This window comes from Chinchilla lanigera, unplaced genomic scaffold (genome assembly GCF_000276665.1).
Source record: "Chinchilla lanigera isolate Chin_1 unplaced genomic scaffold, ChiLan1.0 scaffold00007, whole genome shotgun sequence".
In the NCBI taxonomy this organism is placed as follows: Eukaryota; Metazoa; Chordata; class Mammalia; order Rodentia; family Chinchillidae; genus Chinchilla; species Chinchilla lanigera.
Genome location: NW_004955408.1, coordinates 35,029,799 through 35,049,462, shown reverse-complemented (window position 1 = coordinate 35,049,462; position 19,664 = coordinate 35,029,799). Strand labels below are relative to the sequence as shown.

Sequence of the window (19,664 nt, the reverse complement as noted above, 5' to 3'; positions counted from 1 at the left end):
GAAATGTTGCTAATTAATACACATTTGCTTATCTCCACAGTTGTAATTTGTAGGTTTAGTTTACAACTGTTGCCCTTCAAAAATGAGTCTATTAGCCATTTATACTGATCTGTTCCTGTTTTCATTATCTACCTCTCTTACATTCTTTAAAGCCAGTATGTTCACCAACCAGATTCAAAGCTCTTATTCTTGTAGTTCCTTTCAAATAATCCGAAGAGGACCAACATTCTAACCTAGGAATTTGTGAGCTGAGCTTCATAAAACCTGTGAAGTGTTTCCGAACCTTTGGAGGTTAAGATAGAAAAGTTTGGGATTGTGCACTACCTACGCAGAGATAAGCAAGATGAGGTACCTAACGAGGTTTTCAACCGGCAGCTCAGTAATCAACCGGGTCGCTGCAGGTCTACTCTACTACCCCGCTACTCCAAATGACTGGTAAGCGAGCGCTCACGCCCCTCGCCGACTGCTTCCGGGTAACCGCAGAAGTCACTTCCGGAGCAGCATGGCGGCCACTGAGGACGAGCGGCTGGTGGGAAGCGGCGAGGGAGAGCGACTAGACTTCTTGCGGGACCGACACGTGCGGTTTTTCCAGCGTTGCCTTCAGGTCCTGCCAGAGCGCTATTCTTCGCTCGAGACCAGCAGGTAACTCGTGGCCACAGTTAGCGGGGCCCCAGCCCGTTATGAAAGGCGGCGCGGGGCTGCAGGGCTCACTGGGCGCCCCAGGGCATTGCGCCGCCGCCCACCTCTTCCTAAGCCTTCTCTCGGGTCCCGGGCAGTGACAGGCCTGCGGTCACCCGCCTTCCTCAGACCTGGGCGGCAGGGTTTGGAGAGCTGCAGGTCGAAGGCTTTTAGATTGTGCAGTTTCCGCATTCTTCCACTTCCTTACCATTTTCCTGCCTACTCTGAGCTTCCTTCTTACCGTCCTAGCGCACGGGATACTTACTAGTACAGAAGGAAAATGAGAAGGGTTTATAGTTGTATTTTAAATGGCCATTCCCGTGCTTCCCATTTTTCCGTAGTTACTAACCTGTAATTGAAAACCAGTAGGATATTCATGTGTAGGAGCGGCGAAGCGCCTGAGCAGATAGTTACTTTCCAGGAATTGTAAATCATGGTAAGGAAAAGAGACGAAGTGTTGCGTGAAGCAGTCTGTTTTATATTTGCATTACTTTGGTAAAGTTGGAGTTGGCTAAGGAATATGATCTGGCTGAAGCCAAAAACTCTGATTCACAGGAAAAATCTGGTGATGAACAAACGAAAGAAAGAGCTGTTACTTGCTCCGCATTGCTATGCTTTGAAGTGAGGCTCCACAGTTGTGAGACTGGACGGGTAGCTCAAATTGTCTTGCTCTGATGTCTCCCCTGAGTTTAGAAATCCCCTCTGATTTCTAAATTCTGAGCAGGTATATTTTGAACACTGCCCAACTGGGTCAGTTTGGAGAACTACAGATTACTCCTGCACACGCGATCAAGAATATAGTTATTGTGGTAGCTACTGGAATACAGTTGAACAAGTCAAGCAGTTTTGCTAGCGTATTAGCGTCGAACTCTAGTGAAACTGCTTGCTGTCAGCAATATTCCAGTACCTACCACAGTAATATAACTTTAGTATAAGCATAGGATCTACACCAAATATTGCATATTGGAGAACAGGTGTATAACACCTTGGTGCATAGGCAAAGAGATATTACTGTGTTCTTTTTGTGTCTATGCTTGTTACTTGCATGCAGTTTTGAAAATCATTTTGGTTGTCCTATGATTTAGTGACCACACTTAAAAGAACAATGTGTCAGATTCGTTAGGTTCTTTCTCTCTCTCTCTCTTTTTTTTTTTCCTTTTCCGGATTCAGTCTTTACTTTCTTGGTTTAGCATTAGGTCTTTTTTGTTTTGTTTTGTCTTGTTTTTTTTAGTATATGTCATTCATAACTGAGGTTAAAATGCTTGTGAAGCAAAGGAGAGTGGTCACAAAATTTCTAATGATATTAAAGTTCTAAGACAAAACAATGCGTCAACTATGTCACAGTTCTTACCCAGCTTTGCAGTTCACTTCCGCAAGTATTTATTGAATGCCTGCCAGACATCAAGGTACTGGAATACTGTGGTAAATGATTCAGGTATTCTATATTTATTTCTTTTTTGCTCATAAATATGAGATAACTGGCTCTTAAGGCTAATATTAGACTGGATATTTAGACAATAATTTTCTAAAATTTATTGTCTTGGCAAAATTATTCCATTTCCCTGTTTATTTTTTAATAAGAATAAATGATTTTTAGTAGGAATAAATGGGTTATACTTTTTTATTGACAATGGCTTTATAAAAATAATTATTTACTGTTCCATCTTAGTTTTTTCCTTTATATTAACTTGTGAAAAGTGGTAGTTACTAGTTAATTCAAGTGACTGTTAAACCTTAGACTGTGAGCTTTACCAGATAATGGGGTTTCTTTTTAATGAAGATGTAATTTGAAAGTTTTTTTGTGGTTATGATATTGCCATTCTTACTGTGGTAATGAAAATTAGAATAGGCCTTTTTAAATTGAGGAACATTATACTGACCATTTTCTAATACATTATTTTCAGTGATCTAGCTGTTCTGGAAGGGTTGAGGCAATTAGTTTTTATTTTATAAAGCATTTACAATTAACCTAGTCTTTCTGTTCTCATGTCTTTCAATTTTTCCCTGTGTGTCATGTGTGGTACTGCAGTGGTTGCGTGTATTGGTTCCTTACCTTATCTCCAGTACTCAGGGTGATTTTGGGAGATCTTTAATATGACAAATGCACATTCTTGGATTCCCCCCAGATCTGCTGTTTTGGACTCTTCAGGGGGTGTGGGTGTCTGCATCATAACTCGTATTCCTGCCGGGGATATAGCTCAACAGCACAAGTGCCTGCCTGGCAAGTGCAAGGTCCTAAGTTTGATTCCTAGTACCAAACACAAGTAGAAACTGAATAACCAGTATTCTAGAGTTTGAGACTGTTTGCTTGATGGAAATAAATATGCCAATAGATTATTACAACAGTGCTTCCTAACTCTAAGGTACATATTAGTTTTCTGTGACCTTGTTAAAATGCAGACTGAGCTGGGTGTGGTGGTGCATGCCTGCATTCCCAGCACTCTGGGAGCCTGAGGCAGGATGCTCATAGGTTTGAGCCCAGCCCGCACAACTTAGTAATTTAGACATTACCTCAAAATTAAAAATACAAAAAAAAAGGAAAGTAAGGAAAGACCTAGTTCAATCCCCAGTAGATAGAGACAGACAGAGACAGAGACAGAGGGAAGTGGATTTTGAGGAGCAAGTCCAGGTGGTCCAAGATGCTCCAGTACTAACAGGTTCCTGGGAGGTGCTGGCACGGATAGGCCGGGACCGCATGCTGAATGTGCTACATAGTGAACACTGATGTGCATGGAACTTTGTGAAAGCACCTGAATCATCTAGCTCAGCCTGAAAAGGGCTCAAAGAACTCTCTTTGGAAGAAGGAGCCCCAGAACTAAACGTCATTAAAGAGTGTGTTCCACCGGTTCTTGTTTTGGCTTTCGTTTTGTTTACGAATGATCTATACCAGTGATGGCAAACCTTTTAGAGACCAAGTGCCAAACTGCAACCCAGAACCCACTTGTATTTATTGCAGAGTGCCAGCACGGGAGCTAAACCTGAATACTAAGGTTTTAGTTTAGAGAAAAAAAAAAAAAAAAGCAAGCCTACGTTCACATCTTTTATCTTAAATGAAAAGCACAATAATGTGTACCATAAATTCGCCCTGGTCCATGCAAATGACGGTAGATAAATGAAGAGCAGTTATCTAATATAATTCAGAATGTAAAGCGGGTAGAATTGAGTCAGAAGAGATAAGTGTGGGTCAGATCATTGAAGGCCTTGTGTGCTTTGTCAAGAAATTTGAATTTGGTAATATAATATAGCTGATAGAGTCATCAGACAGTGGATCTTAACAGTTCAATGGACATTTCAGAGTGATCATTGTGCTGTGTAAAACAGAACCAGAATCAGGGAGACCAGTTAGGAAGCTATTGCAGCAGTTTGGGAAAAAACAATTGGAGCTGTACAAGTAAGGATAAAAAAGAAAGAAGTCTCAGGTTTCTGGAATTGGAACTACTATTGATAGTAGTAGTTCACCACCTGGTCTGGTGAACAAGAAGACAAAGTTTAGAATGAGTTTAGAAAGGTAGATAGTTTCTCTAATTGTGTTTATTGGATAACCTGCTTAAGGCTAGAAAGCTATATACATGTTTGTGGTGAAATTTCATTCTGTACTGGATGTTCAGTACACTTCTTCTTGAGTAATTATGATAGTAGAAAAGCTATTTTGCATGTTAAATAATTTTAAAATGTGTGACTGTGCTTCAAAAATTTTCACCAGATGAGTCAGACACTGGAAAGTATGAATGAATAGATTCATGCACTATTTTGTTCATTTCAAAGCATTCGTTAACATCTATTCAATAATATTTTAACTTCATGATTAATTCTAATGTGTCATCTAAAAGCTCTCTCTGTACTGATACTGTTAGCAGTATCAATTCTACTGTTTATAGGTATTTTTTCCCATCTTTTTTTTTTTTGTCTTTTTGAGACAGGGTCTTGCTATGTAGTTCAGGCTGGCCTTGAGCTCACTTTGTAGCCCAGTCCACTTTCTGGTCTTGAACTCAAAATGATCCTCCTGCCTTAGCTTCCAGAGGGCTGGGATTACAGGTGTGTGCTACCATGCCTGGCTTTTTCCCATCTTTATAAAAACTAATTTTATTGGTATATTTTAGATATACATAACAACATTCATCACACAGAGTTTGTACCTATACATGATATGTTTTGATTCTTCCTTTTTCCCCTTTCCCTCACCTCTCTTCAAGCCTTCTTCACCTCTTCATTTACAAAGTTTTTTTCCTTTTCTTCCTTTCCCCCTGCTCGCCTCCCTAGATTCCTTTTCCATTTGAATATTTTCTTCCTGTTTCATACTGTTGTACATTTGGCCCTTATTTACTTTTTCAGTTCTCATACCAGAGAAGCCATGCAATACTTGAAAATGTGTGTCTGATTTTTTTTTTTTATTTAAGAGTACGGTTTCAAGGTGCACCCATTTACCTAAAAAGTCTGAAATTTATCCTTCTTTATGGCAGAGTAGTACTCCATTGTATGAAAAACAACACCCATTCATCAGTTGATGAGCATTGTGCCACTATAAACATGGGTGAACAAATATTGCTATAGTATGATGCTTTTACTTCTTTCAGGAAGATACCAAGAAGAATAATAGCTGGGTCAAGTGGAACCTCCTATTTTGGTTTTTTGAGGAATACCCATACTAATTTTCACAGTGGTTGTACCAGTCTACACTCCCACCAACAGTGCAGAAGGGTTCCTTTGTCCCAGCAGCCTACCAGCTTTGTTGATTGATTTCTTGATAATTGCCATTCTTTCTGGAGATGGAATCTCAGTGTTGTTTTAATTTGCATATCTTGAATGACCAGTGATAATGAACATTTTTTCATATATTTATTTGGCATTTCTACATCTTCATCTGAGAAGAGTCTATTTCAGATGCCTTTTTGTGGATTTGGTCTTTAAATTTAGGGAGTCTGATTCTCTCTGTGTATGCTTTATATATACTAGATATTAGTCCTTTGTCTAAGGAACAGCTAGCAAAAACATTTTCCCACTCGGTGATTTGTTCCTTCACTCTGTTGTTTTCTTTCGTTTTGTTTTGTTTTGTTTTGTTTTGTTTTGTGGTGCAAAAGCTTTTTAATAAGATGAAATCCCAGTTGTTGAGTCTTTCTAATATTTTCTGTGCAATAGGGGTTTTGTTGATAAACTCCTTACTTATACCTATGTCTTCAAGAGTTCTGCTTGTTCTGTCTTTCAGCAGATTTAGTGTTTCTGTTTTAATGTTTAGACCTGGGCTTTTCTTTGCTGGTAAGTTTTTAATTATGTCTTTAATTTCATTGACTGCTATGGGTTTGTTTAGAATATTTATGTCTTTCTGATTTAGCCTTGGTAATTCATTTGTATCTAGGACGCTATCCCATTTCTTCTGTGTTTTCCATCTTATTGTAATACAGATTCTCAAAGTAGATATTGATGATCTTCTGGATTTCTGCAAGATTTATTGTGATTTCACCCTTTTCATTCCTAATTGCATGGATTTAAGTCTTTCCCTTTTTTTACATAGGGTTGACTAAAGGTTTATCAATTTTATTTAATCTTTCAAAGAACCAACTCTTCGATTCATTGATTCTTTGTTTTGTTTTCTTAGTCTGCATTGCATTTATTTCAGCTCTGATTCTTACAATATCCTCAATTGTACAAGCTTTGGGCTTGACTTGCTCTTCTTTTTCTAGGTTGGGGTTCAATATTAGGTTGTTTATTTGAGCTTGCTGTGTCTTTTGGATGTGGGATTTGCCACTAAATTTCCATTGTAAAACTGCTTTCATTGTGTTCCATAAATTCTGGTAAGTTGTATCGGCATTATCATTTAATTGTAGAAACTGTCTAATTTATTTAATTTCATCTTTGGCCCAGTGGTTATTCAGGGGATTATTATTCAATTTCTATGTGTTTATGAAGTTTTTGTGGGTTTTTTTTGCCATTGCTTTCCAATTTCATTGCAGTATAGTCTGATTATATGCATGGGATTATTTCAGTTCTTTTGCATTTACTTAAGCACGTTCTTTGAGCTAGTGTGTGGTCTATTTTAGAGAACTCCTCTATGCAGCTGAGAAGAATGTGTATTTTGATGTTCTGGGGTGAAACACTCTGGGTTCCTTTTTCATGGAGTATTTTTCCATCCTTTGGCTTTCACTCTTTTTGACTGAAATTTGTTTTTATATATTTTATTTAATCTTTTAAAGAACCAACTCTTCGAATCATTGAATCTTTGTATTTTTTTTTTTTTTTAGTCTGCATTGTGTTAATTTCTACTCTAACCTTAATAATTTCATTCCTTGAATGAACTTGGGATTTGATTTGCTGTTCTTTTTCTAGAAGGTTGAGGTTCAACATTAGATTATTTATTTGAGCTTGTTCTGTTTTCCTGAAGTGGAAATGTACCACTATAAATTTCCCTTGTAGGATTGCTTTTATTGTATCCCATAAGTTCTGGTATGTTATATTGGCATTATCATTTAATTGTAGAAACTGTCTACTTTCTTTTTTAATTTCTTTTGTGACTGATTGATTTTTCAGAAGGATGTTGTTTAATTTCCATGTGTTAAGTTTTTCTGGGTTTTTTGCCCATTCACTTCCAATTTCATTGCACTGTACTCTGATAATATACATGAGATAATTTCTTTCCTTTGCCTTCACTTAAAAGTGTTCTATGAGCTTGTATGTGGTCTGCTTGGGGATCTTCCTGTGGCCAGCTAAAAATAATGTATATTCTGATGTTGTGGGATAGAACACTATAGACATCTACTAAGTCCATTTGTTCACAGGTTTGGTTCAATTCTGATTATTTCTTTGTTGTTTTGTCTACTTGATCTATTTTTGACAGTGGGGTATTGAAGTCCCCCATTATTATATTAGTGCTTATTTGATTTTTCATGTCTGTTAATGTTTGTTTGTTTGTTTGTTCGTACTGGGAATCAAACTCAGGACCTTATGCTTGCCAGGCAGGTACTTGTGCCACTGAGCTATAGCTCTAGCCCTAATTTTGCTTTATATAGGTGGATGCACAAGCATGTATCTTTGTGGTTGTTATTGCTTCTTCTTGGCTTGCTCCCTTAACAAGAATGTAGTGACCTTTTTTTGTCTCTCTTGATTGGTCTTGGCTTGAAATCCAATTTGTCTGCAAATAGATTAGCTACCTTTGCTTTTTTTCTAGGTTCCTGTCACATGGAGTATTTTCCATCCTTTGACTTCAGTCTATGAATTTTGTTATGAGTGAAATGTGTTTCTTGCATGTAGCACATTATTGGATCCTGTTTCTTGGTCCATTCTGCCAGTCTGTTTCTTTTGACTGGTGAATTGAGACCATATTCCTTACGGCAATAAGTGGTATGTATTGACTTACCCTCACATGTTATTTTCCTATTACTGGTTCCTTTTCTTTCCCCTGTTTTCCCATTCTTTCTGTTAAATTACTTGCCTTGCCCAGCGGAGTCATTCAGTTGGGGTTGATGGAGTTAAGAGTCTTCATTATCTCTTTCTAGAATGTCCTTCAGAACATTTCGGAGTTTTGGTTTGGTGGTCATGAATCTAATTTGTTGTTTGTCGTGAAAGTATCTTATTTCTCCATCCATGTGGATACATAGTTTTGTGGGATACATCAGTCTGGGTTGGAAGTTGTTTTCTTTTCAGTCTTGAAATACTTCACTCCAAGCTCTCCTTAAGGGTTTGTGTTGAGAAGTGTGTGATTCTAATGGGCTTTCTTTATGAGTGATTTATTTTTCTCTACCAGCTTTTAATATTCTGTCTGGTGCTGAATTTCTGGAATTTCAACTGTTATATGCCTTGGGGTCGATTTTTTTTATCACAGCTAATTGGAGTCCTATATGCCTCACTTATTTGTATGTCAAATACTTTTTCCATTCTTGAGACGTTTTCTGCCATTATTTCCATAAATAGTTTTATGTAGTTTGTACTATCTCCTTTTTTATTGACTCTGATCAATCTCATATTAATCTTCTTTGCATCATCCAGCAACTGTTGGATTGATAGAAAATGATAAACTGTAATAATCCTTAATTTGCATTTTTAACATTATGAACAGAGTTTGTAGTTAGTAACCAAATCCGAAACAAACCAGAAAACTGTGTACAGTAAATACCCTTCTATGTGGAGATTTTTCCCTCAGGGGAGAAAATTGAAATAGGCTTGGGAAAAAAAATAAAGAAATAGAAGAAGTGAAAGAGATTAGAAGCAAAGCTTGAAGACATAGGAAGATTATGCAGGTTTTAGGAACTGGTAAAGAAAATAGGATAAAAAAAGAAGAACAGAAACAAGAGCAGAACAAAACAACAAAAATTTTGAAACAGTGTTTTCACTTGTATAAAAACAAGAACAAGAAAAAGAAAATTAAAAAGCAAAGAAAGAAAGAAAAAAAGTCTACATCAGGGTGTGTCTATGTTGATACTGGTTGACAGAGGTGTCAGATAGAGCCCAGATCCATGTTGATTGATCCCAACAAGCCAGCAGCAGAATTACGTAATGGTGGATAATCACAGCACACTTGGGCTTTTAGTTCCACTGAAGTTCAGGCTGCTTCTTGTTATGATTGTGAGGATTGGACCCAAGTTTTTCAGCCTACAATACTGTAAGTACTTCCTGCTGTCATGAGTATGGTCTTTGCCTGCTGGAACATGGCTCCTTGGCCTCCAGCCAGCTTGAACTCATCTGTAGCCCACACTGACACATGGGGCCAGTAGATGGAGCCAACCCACAGCTTCTCTGAGTTCTGATTTCCTTTGTCCCCTTTCCAAACTGGCTATCAGGCAATTGACCTCTGGTGGGGGGGGGGGGCATCTGACCCCAAATAACTCACCAGCCACTGCAGTCCATAGCATCCACTGCTCTGTTCCGCTGGTGCATTGCTCCACAGAGTCCTCTGTGGTCCCAGTAGTTGCTGTGTCTCTGCAGATTCAGGCCACCTCACACTCACACACCATGAGCAAGGGCTCAGGGAAAAAGTGCCGATTTCCACCTCCCACTTCTACATTGTGGTCTATGTCTTTGCTCTCCCTGTGGGCTCTAATTCTCACTTTAGATCCTTGCTGGGTTCCAGCGACCCACTTCCCCCCTTTCTCTTCTTCATGTTGCTATGTTTCAGCAGCTGAATTCCAAATATCAGATAGTTGTATTTATATTTCTTATTAAGCTGCTTATTTATTATAATTTTAGAACCCTGTAGTATGGTTGATCCAGAGTTCTAACTGAGATCTAGATAGGCATACAATCCATTGTTAAAGACACTTGCAGGTATCAGTAAAGGAAGGGGTTATACCAGAAAAATGTAAAATAAGTGATCTAAAATTTGGGAATCTAGTCAGCTTACATGAATAAATGCTCCAATATATTCCCAAATTATCACTTGCTGCTCTAGCCTGATAATACACTACTTACTCATATCATATCCATTTTACTAAACCCAGACTGTTTTTTTGTCTTATTTTCCATCCTGTTCCTAATCTTTTTTTTTTTTTTTTTTTAACCTTGGTTAACCCTGAAAAATGAGGTCTTTTGAAAGTGTTTAGTTTACCCATCCTTGTGGGTAAGCAATTTCATTTAAGGTAGAAAATGTCACTTTTCCATCAGTAGGGGAAGGAGAGTAGTAATGTATGGTTTACTTGCTTCAGCTTTCAGACTGTAGACTGAAGAGATTCAATTCTAGGGAACAGAATGGCAGAGAGCAGACACATGTTCTTTAAAAGAAGTATTAAAATGAAAACAACTTGATTGGCCTGATTATAGGTACATCTGTTGGAAAGATCACCCCTTTATATACATGTGAGGTAGTTTACTCAGCAGCTTATACCCTAATAACAGCAGTTATTAGAGCACCACTAACCCAATATTTCTTTCAGCCATGTAAAGCCTAAAACTCCTTTCTATTTCTTATGGCCTGTTACTTAATTTTATCTGACTATAAATATAATCATTCATTTTGTGGGTTAGACCAAATCTGAAAACTGTGAAAACTCTTCAGGAAAGGCAGATGTATTATTCAACATCTTTTATTTGTTGGTTAATTCAGTAACTTTTTTAATGCATTCCACAAAGTAGACATTTTCTCATGAAATGTAATTGACTTCAAATTTGGTATTATATAGAGATTTTTCTTAAAAGATTCTGGAGAACATTTCCTGAGGGGAAAAGGTTGCTATATTAATTAGCTTTTCTGTTGCTGTGGCAATTACCTCACACCCACAACTTAAAGGAAGAGAGGTTTCTTTGGCTATGGTTTCAGAGGACTCAGTCCATGATTACCTGGGTCCAAGGTAGGAATATCATGGCAGAAAAACCTAGAAAAGGAAAGATGTGAAGATGTTTGGTTCATGCCAGTAGGAAGCAGGACAGGAGAACAATGCCAGAGAGGAAAAGACCAGGGACCTACGCTCCAGGGAACACCTCCTTGACATACATAGACATACCCTAAGTATACTTGTAGTCAATCAAGTTGACAAGCTTAATTATCTCATTCTACCCTTTATGGACTTGACATCCAATTGCATCTCTTCAAACCATTTCCAAATAAAGATAACAGCAAGTTCATAATTCTACATAATATAATAACAAGTATTCTGCATACAATCAAAAATGCATAATTCTTCCCAAAATTCTCAACAGTTCCAGCATTGCTCAAAAGTCCAAGGGAAAGTTTCCTTTGAGATTCAATGCAAACTCAGCATTGAACCTCTGTAAGATTTTAAAAACAGGTTACTTAATCCCAATATACAGTGGTACAGGATAACTATTGCTATTCCAAAGGGAGAAATAGGGGTAGAAAAGAATAGGACCAAAGCAAGACTAATATCCAGCAGGGTAAACATTAAGTGCTGTAGCTCTATCTCTAGTATCCAGGACACATGGTGGTAAGATATATCCTTGCTGGCTTCTCTTAGGCTGGTTGTACTTACTATCTGAGGCTTTGCTCACCAGACATCTCACATTCCTAGCAGTTTCAATTTCCAAGGGTCTCTGCTGCATCTTTAACTTCATTTCCACAGCTTCAATTGTCTACCTCTTAAGAATGTTGCCTTGCTACCCAGGCCTTCCTTAAAATATGGGTGGAAGCCTCTATGAGCCCACAACTCTTGCATTCTGCCTTCCCGAACAACTAGCATCATGTGGAGAATGGGAAAGTCCGCTGGCAGCATGTACAATAGCTGGGTACCCCTCAGCCCATGATTGCAGCAGCTTCTGAGGGCCTGGATGAATGCATAAGCACAATGAAATGAAGCTGGGGAGCCAATTTCCTTAGTGGCCCTTTTCCAGCAAAAGGCCCAGTTTTCTCAAATGAAAGATTTACAGTTGTACAGCCCTGAACCAACTATGGGTGGGATTTTGCTGATTCTTGTGATTCCCTCAAGGTGTCTGTCTTCTTCTTCCAGTCCTTAGGTTCTTTTTTGTTTTTTTGTTGTTGTTTTTTTAATGGTAGTACTTGGTTTCCATTTAATGATGCTGTCTTCAGCAGCCACACCTTCAGCTTTACCTATGGTTCTTTTCCAGCCAGAGTTTAAGTTTTTCAAATAGTTCTCTACTTTTTGCTCCCAATTCTCATCTCACTAAAACCCAACAGTTCCCATACCACAGCACAAACATTGGACTGCCTTGTAATTTCCTCCACCAGATTAGTTAGTCCATAGGCCTTAAACTCAGCCTTTCACAAAGTCTCAGAACATGGGCAAAATATGTTTGCCAGAATGTGACATTCATAGTCTCAGGTTCACTTACAAAATGAGCCCTCATTCCCAACTGAAACCTCAGTAGGCTGATCTTTACTGTGCATTCTTGTCAGCATTCTGGTTTTCTGAGCTCTGGCCAGAACTGTATTTCAGGCCCTGTTTACAGCATTCTTGGGCTTTTCTAGCTTTCATCTACAAACTTTTCTAAATTCTTCCCACAAACTAGTTCCAAAGGCTTCTGAACCTATAGTCAGGTATAGTCATGACAGTGACCCCACTTGTTTGGTACCAGTTTTCTACATTTTTGCTGGGACACATACCTGACACTCACAACTTAAAAGAAGATGGGCGGCAAAGCTCCTGCCTGGCAGGCGCAAGGTCGTGAGTTCGGTTCCCGGTACCGGAGAAAAACCAAAAGAAAAAAAAAAAAAGAAGATGGGTTTACTTGGTTTCAGAGGATTCAGGCCGTGATTGCCAGGCTCCAAGGTAGAAAGGCTTGACAGGGGAAAACTGCTCTGTTCATGGTGGCTGGGAAGCAGATCAGAGGAATGGTGCCAGGGAGAAAGGAGCCAGCAACCTCAAGTTCCATCTTCCATGACCCACTGAGACACATACAAAAGTATACTTTACTAGGCAGCTCCCAAACCAGTCAAGTTGATGATTAAGCTTAACTGTCACAGTTGCCAATTAAGGATCTAGAAAAGGGTCTTTGGTTAAACAGTGTGATTAGATTCAAAGTTCTTGTAAGTGTTACACAATATGATTAAATTCTGAAGTCCTTGTTACTTCTGTCCCTCCAAAACGGGTCAAACACCAATAATAATGGTTTCATTTATTATTGTGAGCAGGTGAGCACAGTAACTATGTGATATGTAATAACAATTTACATCATTATCCGAAGCTAAGACTTAGAAAAAGTTAGGTATTTGTGAGTCAATTTGAAATTGACTCACAAATTTCAATTTGGTGAATTTGAAATTGACCAAAGCAGAATCTGAACATAGTATATTCCACTATAAACTCTGAGTGCTGACTCGCTGTGTAACACTGTTTCCCACATAGAGGAATTCTGCTGCCCTTAGTTTATTCCTGATGGAAATCACCTCCTTTAGGATCGCAGTGGATTGTCAGAATTAAATTGAGATAATCTATGAGCAGATTCCTAGCTCAGTTTCCAAAACATGTTTACAGTGTCTTGATAATATGTGCCCAGATACTTATTATTCTTAAGCATATCAATTATCACCTTAGTTTTAGTGTTGTTGGTTGGTTGTTTTTACAGTCTCGCTATGTTGTTCAGGCTGGCCTTGAACACACTTGTGTAGCCTAGACTGGTCTTGAACTCATAGTGATCTTTCTGCCTTGGCCTCCCAAATGCTGGGATTGTGGGCATATGTCACCATGCCTGGCTTAATTTTAGTTTTTGCCTTTGAAATTCGGTTGGAATCAGTTACTATCTGATTTCTCCTTTTGTTGTCTAGTGAGTGACAGCCTTTTCCCACGAAGGATCAGAGAACTATGTCCTTAACAAAAAAAAAAAAAAAAAAAAATAGCTGGGGATTTAGCTCAGCAACACAGCGTCTGCCTGGCAAGCGCAAGGTCCTGTGCTCAATCCCCAGTGCAAAAAAAAAAAAAAAAAAAAAAATGTCCAAAAAAAAAAAAAAAAAAAAAAAGGACTATTTTCCCACTTTTCCTAAAGTTCATAATATCAATCTAGATAATCCTATCCTAGATGCATCATTTATTACATACAGTGGATACCTTAATACCTAAGGCTTAGGGATTAAGGCTTAATTTTCTCTTGAGACTTTCTTGTAAAGGTTATAGCATACATCACATCAGGTAGGTCTGCTATAAGAGTATAGATCAGATAATTGAGATTATTTATTACCATTGCTTCTAAGAATTTTATTAGACTGTGGAACATTATAGAATGTATCTCAATTTAAAAGCAATTATTATAAGAAGCTATTTTAAATACAACTTCTATGGTGATTTATAGACAAAAACACAAAGGTTAGAGTTTTGACAATGTAAAATCTTGGAGAGGGTGGGTGCCTCCTTACAGTTTGCCTTATAGATTGTTATTGGATCAAAAAGTGCTCTGATCTAGGAAAATGAAGTTGAAATTCATTTGTGTTTGTTTTTCTAAGTATTCCTTATTTTCCAAAAGTCATTATAATTTTTCCCCAAGGAGTACCATTATTTGTAAACAAATTTGAATAAAGGTAAATTGACTCTAATGTTCCTTAAGAATTAAGCATAACTGGGCCGGGGATATAGCTCATCAGCATAGTGCCTCCCTGGCAAGTGCAAAGTCATGAGTTCAATTCCCGGTACCACCAAAAAAAAATAAAAATAAAATAAGAATTAAGCATAACTGTTCTTGGCAAATCAGTGAAATTGACTCTGCCAAAAAATGTATACATCAGAAAAAGAAAAAAATTATTGAGATATCATGAAATTAATACAAGTTACATTGGGCCTCTACAATTATGAAAGATGCTCAAAGTGGTGGCCATTAGCTTCCAGACATTTACTAGTCCCCATGAGGTGTTGTATACATTTTTTTATGGACTCTTTTATCTCCTAGCCTTTTGGCTTATTTGTTACTGATTAAATGTAATCACCAGCATCAAATTATGGTGATTCCATGTTGGCTTCAGGGAATTCGTGAGTGCTTTAATTGAATAGGATTGGTTTCTTAGCCCCCAAATGTTCTTTAGGTTTCACTGATATTTTTTTTTATTTTAAAGAGAGTTAAAAAAATAACAGCATAGACAAAAACAAAGCAACACAAAAACAGTAAAAATGATACAGGGTTTTAAAACAAAATGATAGGAATGAACAATAGTTGTTATATTACATATTGTTATCTTCAACAAAGTTGCTCAGATGGTGTAAGAATGCAAGATTTATCAAACCATTAAAGAGAATGAAAAATAATAAAAACTATTAGAAATGATACAGAGCTTCACTAAACAAGATGGTAAGATTTACCAGTGGTTGTTACATTGCATATTGTTGTCTTCAAATTAGTTGTTTACATTACCAGGTATAAACATGCAAAATTTTACTATTTTTATATTTGAAGAATTGTGGGGGGTTGGCTTTGCCGAGGTGGGGGTTTGTTTAAGTTATTATAAAAGTAGAGTGGATTTATTATTATTCTGAGCAAGAAGGAGCTCAGTGATTCAACATTTAACGTGAATTTTACATTTTTTTTCTTTTAGGTTGACAATTGCATTTTTTGCACTCTCTGGCCTAGATATGTTGGATTCCTTAGATGTGGTGAACAAAGATGATATAATAGAATGGATTTACTCCCTGCAGGTTCTTCCCACAGAAGACAGTGAGTGAGTTTTTATCATTTTATTTTTAGTGTGACTGGTTATACTTGACATAGCAGGTGTTGCATTCACAGATCTTAGTGTATACTTTTGTACTGTTGACAAATTTTATGTTTGCATATTTGTGCTAGTAGTAACTATATTTTCCTTGTAATGTGACACTCCCATTCTGTTTAGATATATTTTGAGCCTAGTATCAGTCTCTTTACAGGACAATTTAGAGTTGTTTGGGATTAGAGAATCACAATTGTAGCACCACACTATGTTATATACTCCCACATTGATGCCTACTTACTTGTTTTCAGTGTTTTTGTGTGAGTAGTTCCATAGCATTCACTCTTGTCTTTCATTCTCAACCATCTTTTGGTCTCTTCAGTGAAAAAGTCTTTGCCATCAAAAAATTTTGTTTCAGTCTCCTGTGATATTTAATTAACATTTTGATAGTTTCTTAAAGCTCTTATTCTAAAGGCATTTTATACTTCTTAAAACTTAAAATTTTTGATGAATTATATTTTCAAAATGCATAAATTATAGATCAACTAAATATACATGTTTTATAAATTCTGTAAGTACTCTATTAAAAGTGTAAAATACCTAATGTAAATATGCATATTGTAGATTCTAACTTTAACGAGATCAAGCAGAGTTGGGGATATACTCACTGGTAGAACATGTACTTCGCTTATATGAGGCCTTAGGTTTAATCCCCATCACCACCAAAAATTTTTTAAAAATCCTCCTAAGAAATCATACATTTTCTATTACTGGTTACAATGTACTTGCCTTATAAGAGTCAGTACTTATAAATGAATAAATTGGAGAGATCATGTATAAATCTTCATCTAATGAATTTTGGAGACTTAATAAGTAAAAACTGTATTTAAAAAGATGAAGGTTTTGTATATTATCAGAGGACATTAGGTGACATTTGTGCCTTTCTACTTTATTCTTAAAGCTTGTAGTTTTTGTTTCTGTGTCATATTTCAAAATCTATACAATTTCACAAATTCTTGTTATGAGATGATTAAGGATTTCAAGCTTTTACAGAATTTGATATATAACTAATAACTTTCCACCAACTACATGAAGCAGCATATATGATAATTTTGTCAGTAGTCTTAGGTTCTAACATTGATGAGTAGAATGTATTGGATTTTTTATATGGATATTCTCCTAAGCCTGAGAAAAGTTAAGATACGACCATCCGTGTCTAGGAACCTAGAGCTGAGGCCTGGTCATACTACCAGTCACTTACAAAATAGAAGTAGTTTAGTATTATCCCTTTTGGTCAGAATTGTTTTTAATGGTTTTTTGTGAAAGTGTGAGATTGTTTTAAAACTTTAAATGCTAGGCAGATATAGTATAATTACAGGTTCTGCTTTTGTTTGGGGATTTTTTTTGCTAAAAATACATGCTATGATCAAGTAAAATGCTGACATTTCTTAAATGTGTTTATAGATAGGCAATTCTGCACACTCAGCACACAGAGAAGTTTTTTCTGAAATACGGTGATCCCACCAGGCGTGATGGCACATGCCTGTAATCCCCGCACTCATGAGGCTGAGGCAGGAGGATCATTGTGAGTTCCAGACCAGCGTGGGCTACAAAGTGAGCTCAAGGCCAGCCTGAACTGCATAGCAAGAAGTCTCAAAAAAAAAGACAGTGATCCCTCACCTGTTGTGGGAGTTACATGACAGAGACTCCCTCAATAGGTGAAAATCCACGAAGTAGCAGCATTATATTTGTTTTATTATTTATATATATTTTAAGGCTTTAGAAACCCTTACCACACTCCTCTAAACCTTTCCCACTCTCTTCTTAACCTTTCCCACACTCTTATAAACACTTCATATGCTCTTAAACACTTTCTGTGCTCTTAAACCTATGTAATTTTAGCAACGTGTAAAATCAGTGATGTGGACAAGGAGAGATGCTGAACATATGGGCACAGTGTGGGAGAGCAAACAGACGAATGCTGCGGTCGCTGAGCCAGTCAGCACCCAGGATACAGAACACAGTGCTGTGGTTGGTCGCCTTTCATTCCATCAGCCAATAGTATGCCGTGTTCAGTCTCACTTTGGTGAATTTGTGCAACTAGAAGTGGCATACTGCATTTCCATTATGTACAGTATGGTATTCATCTGCTGATGAAATTCAAATTGTATTTTATTTCAATATAATATTCTTTTAATATGTTTGAATTAACATTTTTAATATTTTTAATATTGTTGTAAACTTTTTAGGCAAAAATAACTCAATCATAAATATTATATAGGGGGCTGGTGATTTAGCTCAGCGGCACAGCGCCTGCCTGGCAAGCGCAAGGTCATGAGTTCGATTACTGGTATCAGAAGAAAAACAAACAAACAAACAAAAATCAATGAATAAATATTATATAAATACCTTTATGCTCCAAAATCCTGTGATATACAATTAGATTTTTTTTTAAAACCTTTGATAGAGTGAAGCCACAGTAAATGAACTGTGATATAGCGAGCAGTGACTGTATATCTTAATATTATTTTCATAAGATGTTACTTTCTCCTGAAATAAAAATGTTCTTTCTCCTGAAATAAAGAAATGTTCTTTCTCCTGAAATAAAAAAAAAAACCTTTGTCTCTATAGAAAAGTATAGACCATAACATTTTAGTGAGAGAATACATACCAGAATATTATTTATTTGCCATACTTTCTATTTGGCCTTTTTTTATATGTTCCTCTACTTTAAAGGATTAGTTGGTGGCTCCATGATTGAGCTGGTGTTTGGTCTGTTCTTTAACGTTTTTAACTTCACTCTATCATTTTATTAGTGAAATCAATTTTAGTAGCACTAATATTCATATTCTTTTTAAAGCCTTTATCTCATTGTTTAATTTTCTGTTTTAAGAGTATTATCTATAAGTTTCACATTATCCATAATTATTTGCTACGTACTAGAATGACTAAAAATGGAAAACATGGAAAATAAATATTGACAAGAACATAGCAAACTGGAACTCTTACATTGCTGAAATAGTTTTACAACTACTTTGGAAAACTATTTAGTAACATCTACTAAATGTACATTCTAAATGTGCCGTTGTACTCCTAGTATATTCTCAACAGAAATGAAAACATGCATTTACCAAAAGGAAAGAGACTGGGATGATCATAGCTGTATTTTTTCATGAGAGCTCAGAAACAGGAACCATACAAAAATCCATCATTGATGTAATGAATGAATAAGTAGCTTATTCACACAATGGAATACTATGCTGTAATGGGGATGAAAGACATACAGTTACATACAGTTACTTGGATAAGTGTCACAAACATGTTTTGAGAGAAATATATAATGTATTCTATTTACAGTACAAAATAGTTAAAGCCAGTTGTCGTGGCACACACCTGTAATCCTAGCACTGGGGAAGCTTGAAGCAGGAGGATCACTGTGAGTTCAAGGCCAGCCTGGGCTATATAGTGGGTTTAAGGCGAATCTGACCGACCTAGTGAGATCCTGTCCTCCCTGCCCCCCGCCTCAAATTCTATAAATTATCTGAGGTTTTGCAATATGACTACAAGGAAGAGGAGGGGCTCTTAGAATACTGGTCAGGTACTTTTTCTTTAAGTGTGAGCTGGTTATACAAAGAAACATTTGTTTGCAAAAGTTCATAAAGCTGTATGATTTTGATAGATGTACTTTTGTTAGCCTCATACACTTTGGTGAAAGTTTAAAATTTTTTTGGAGTTAGTTACACTTCGTCCTATATGTGAGACCCGTTAGAATTCTTTCCTATTGTGCCATCAGTTCCATGGACTTCGGTGGTTTGAAGTACACTACTAATAATTTTTCTTGAGTCTTTGGAAGTAAAAGTCATTTTTACTTCCATTTAAATTATAAACTTTTAGAGGGGAGAGGTATGTCTTCTCTTTTAACTCTTACTGTCTAAAATGTTGTGTACAAATAAATTGTTAAACT

General features: G+C 36.8%; 1 protein-coding gene across 1 annotated transcript in view; it reads left to right on the top strand.

Annotated features, from left to right (window-relative positions):
• The first annotated feature begins 425 nt into the window (after positions 1-425).
• The window catches only part of Pggt1b (protein geranylgeranyltransferase type I, beta subunit), a 54,493-nt gene continuing 35,254 nt past the window's right edge, over positions 426-19,664 (top strand). Inside the window, exons 1-2 of the mRNA XM_005376520.2 lie at positions 426-642; positions 15,590-15,708. Coding sequence (XP_005376577.1) covers positions 503-642; positions 15,590-15,708 — 259 coding nt within the window. The 5' untranslated portion in view covers positions 426-502. The remainder of the gene's footprint in view (positions 643-15,589; positions 15,709-19,664) is intronic.